The 2,675-nt window shown below is 34.2% G+C and overlaps 1 protein-coding gene and 1 long non-coding RNA gene across 3 annotated transcripts; both read left to right on the top strand.

Moving 5' to 3' along the window:
- LOC135150778 (uncharacterized) lies at nt 1-877 on the top strand. Of its 2 annotated transcripts, none has more exons than XR_010289043.1 (3): nt 1-162; nt 366-466; nt 599-877. It is a non-coding gene; the product is annotated as an uncharacterized LOC135150778 (long non-coding RNA). The 2 variants fall into 2 exon arrangements; XR_010289045.1 differs by having other exon boundaries at nt 347-466.
- Nucleotides 878-887: 10 nt separating this feature from the next.
- Nucleotides 888-1,774, top strand: LOC135150777 (uncharacterized). The gene is made up of 2 exons (XM_064087888.1): nt 888-1,130; nt 1,457-1,774. Exons 1-2 carry the CDS (start codon nt 914-916, stop codon nt 1,627-1,629), a joined length of 390 nt encoding a protein of 129 aa, XP_063943958.1. The 5' UTR covers nt 888-913; the 3' UTR covers nt 1,630-1,774.
- The last annotated feature ends 901 nt before the right edge of the window (nt 1,775-2,675 follow it).

The raw sequence follows: 2,675 nt of genomic DNA, 5'->3' as shown, positions 1-2,675 counted from the left end.
GTATGTATGTATGTATTCTGCAGTTGCCTTGAATTGCCTTCTTTACTATTCTCTTGGTCTCTTTTATTTCCAAAATTTCAAAGATAGAGCAGTCTATATCTTGAAGCAGAGTCGATGTGAAATAGGTTCAAAAGAGAAGGGTTTTATATCTGAATCTTTCTGGTAATCATTCATGTTTCTTTTTTAACAAGATGCATGATTTTATTCATGTTTCTATTCTAATAAGATGCATAATTTAAAGTCCTAGACGCCTTGCTATGTATTACTATCATATAATTATACTGATTATGCTTTGTGCAAGATTTTTATTAATAGTTACTTCTCGGTGATCCATTTTTAATACAAGCACGTATGCGTCAAATTAGGAGTAGAAGAGATGATGATGTATCCCTGACACAGAAACTAATTTTTCTCTCTTTATAAGGAGATTGCCACGGCAAGGCTACTAATTAAGTAAATAATCAAGGTAAATGGAAAGAGTCCACTTCAGCTATGTCCTTCCCCATGCATGTATGCAGTTCTTTGACGTTATTACAAATGTAAAATTTGATGGTCAAACTATTCCAAGCTGATTTCCTCTTTTATTTTGTATGGCAAGGCTATGAAAAATTGAGGGACGTTGTCTAATAATTTATAAGATGAACAACCCAAGAAAAAAGTACGGTTATGTAGTCATGCAAGCCTGCGGATTTCTGTTTTACAATGCCGGGCATCACTTGAATCATAGATAAGTTTGCATTTTTTATAAGAAAGTTGCTTAGGTGTGTTTCTTGACACAGTTTTATTGTTTATAATTACTTTTGGTTTTGGTGGTTAATTGGCTATGTCACTTTGCAATATCTGAGTAAATTGGATAATTATTAATTCCGGTTGAATGGAGGAATTAAAAAAGAGAAGAGAAAGGCTGAAAGCAATGCGAATGGAAGCTGCTCAGAGTGGTGCAGATAGTAAAGGTGGGAATTCTTCTCAGACACAAGGCCTCCCTAATCCATTGCTTCAAACAGCTGCAACTAACCAAGAATCATGTCCTCAGAGGTTTGGTTACTCCACAGACCCAATGGCAGCATTTTCAGGGAATAACAGGAGCAAGGTCAGCCAGAATATTGCACAGGAACATCTTGCACCTTCAGGTAATAACATACTTCCTAGGTGTTCTTTCCGTTCATGCTTTAATCTTCACTTAATTGACTTTGCACACGTAATAAAAAGTCATCATTTGTCTTCTTAATTTACGTGTCAAAATTTATAATCTCTCTATATATCCTCAAAACAATTTGGTGATGAAGTGAATGTATGGTGAGAATGCTACCTTTTTGACAATAGGGGAGTTCAGCAACTTAATTAAATATACTATATATGTTTATCACGTTCTCCCCTTTTGGCTTGAAAATTTATCTACACTTTCACTGTACGTGTGAGATTAGATTATGAGAAATTTACTTCATTGCTTTGCCAGTACAACAGATTACTCCTTGGCCCCTTCCAAGTCAAGGTAAGTATCAACAACAGGAATCTGTCTGGAGTCCAATGGGAATGGTTCGTCCTTCTGGCATGCAGCCTGGAACACCTCATGGTGCCTGGAATGGACCTGGTTCCACATATGGCTACAACATTCAAATTTTATCATAATTCAAATTTCTTAGAAAAATCTCATTATAAGATCGACTCAGAGAGAATATGCATGCCTTCTTAATTAGTATAATAGCACAGAGAAAAATACCAAGTGCTGTGATATATTTAAACTTTTAGTTTTGTTTGTAAACAAGTATTATTTTACTCCTTGCAAGTTTACAAGTGCATTTTTTTGTCTTTCCAAATTGATATGTGTAGGTGGAAATAAAACTCTTTTATTAATTTATTTAAATTAAGAGATAAAGGTGCTCATTTTTCTCAAATCTGAATTTTTTTTTGCCCATGCCAGCATGAATTTTTTTTCGTGCTTAAAAATTTGACAAGTTTTTCTACTCATATTTGCAGGTTTTCTCCCAGCTCCAAAAGGTATGGTGACTATTTATACTACCAAACATTGCGTTCTTATGGAATCATAGTACATATTTGTCGACTAATTATTTTGTTGCACATAAGCCAAATTCACACAGATCATCCCAAGAGTACATCCCAAGAATGTAACACTTCCGGTGTTAAGAATCTGATATAAGCATTTAATGAAACTGGTGCAGAAAAAATGAGTGATGGAAAAAAGCTGCAATTCTTTAATGAAAGACCTGTTGAACCTTTCATCGTCAACTGCCGAGCAATCAAGAAAATGCAGTTTAGGATTAGAATATTAAATATCTAAACCACGCTGCTTATACTATATATTTGAAATAAAGAAGTATCAAATTAAGCAACAGCTAATGTGACAATGTAGACATCAAAGTTGCATTTTGTCTAATTGCCCTAGAGCTTTGCAGCAATAATTCGAATTTAATTTACTATGCTAAGGAATTTGTTGTTTAAGTACCTTTAGCATTTCCACTTTGTCTCCAGCTTAGAGATACAAAATCCATCAATACTTCAGCAGCAAATCTATAATCATTATTAACACTAATTACATATTGTCATCAATAACTATTTGCAGGAACAATACTGTCTACAATCAGTTTGCCAAGTTTCAGCCTAGAGCTTTTGCACATGTTCAGGTCAGAAAAACTTTGGACATAAGTTTATAATGC

The sequence above is a fragment of the Daucus carota genome, chromosome 1 (assembly GCF_001625215.2).
Source record: "Daucus carota subsp. sativus chromosome 1, DH1 v3.0, whole genome shotgun sequence".
Taxonomy (NCBI): domain Eukaryota; kingdom Viridiplantae; phylum Streptophyta; class Magnoliopsida; order Apiales; family Apiaceae; genus Daucus; species Daucus carota.
The sequence above is the reverse complement of the archived record's forward strand: the minus strand, read 5'-3'. Positions and strand labels throughout refer to the sequence as shown.

What these genes read in the sequence shown, in the direction of transcription:
- LOC135150777 (XM_064087888.1), top strand. Translation starts at nt 914, where the DNA reads ATGCGAATGGAAGCTGCTCAGAGTGGTGCAGATAGTAAAGGTGGGAAT. An exon ending in GGAACATCTTGCACCTTCAG is followed by an intron (nt 1,131 to 1,456) that starts GTAATAACATAC and finishes TTGCTTTGCCAG; the next exon opens with TACAACAGATTACTCCTTGG.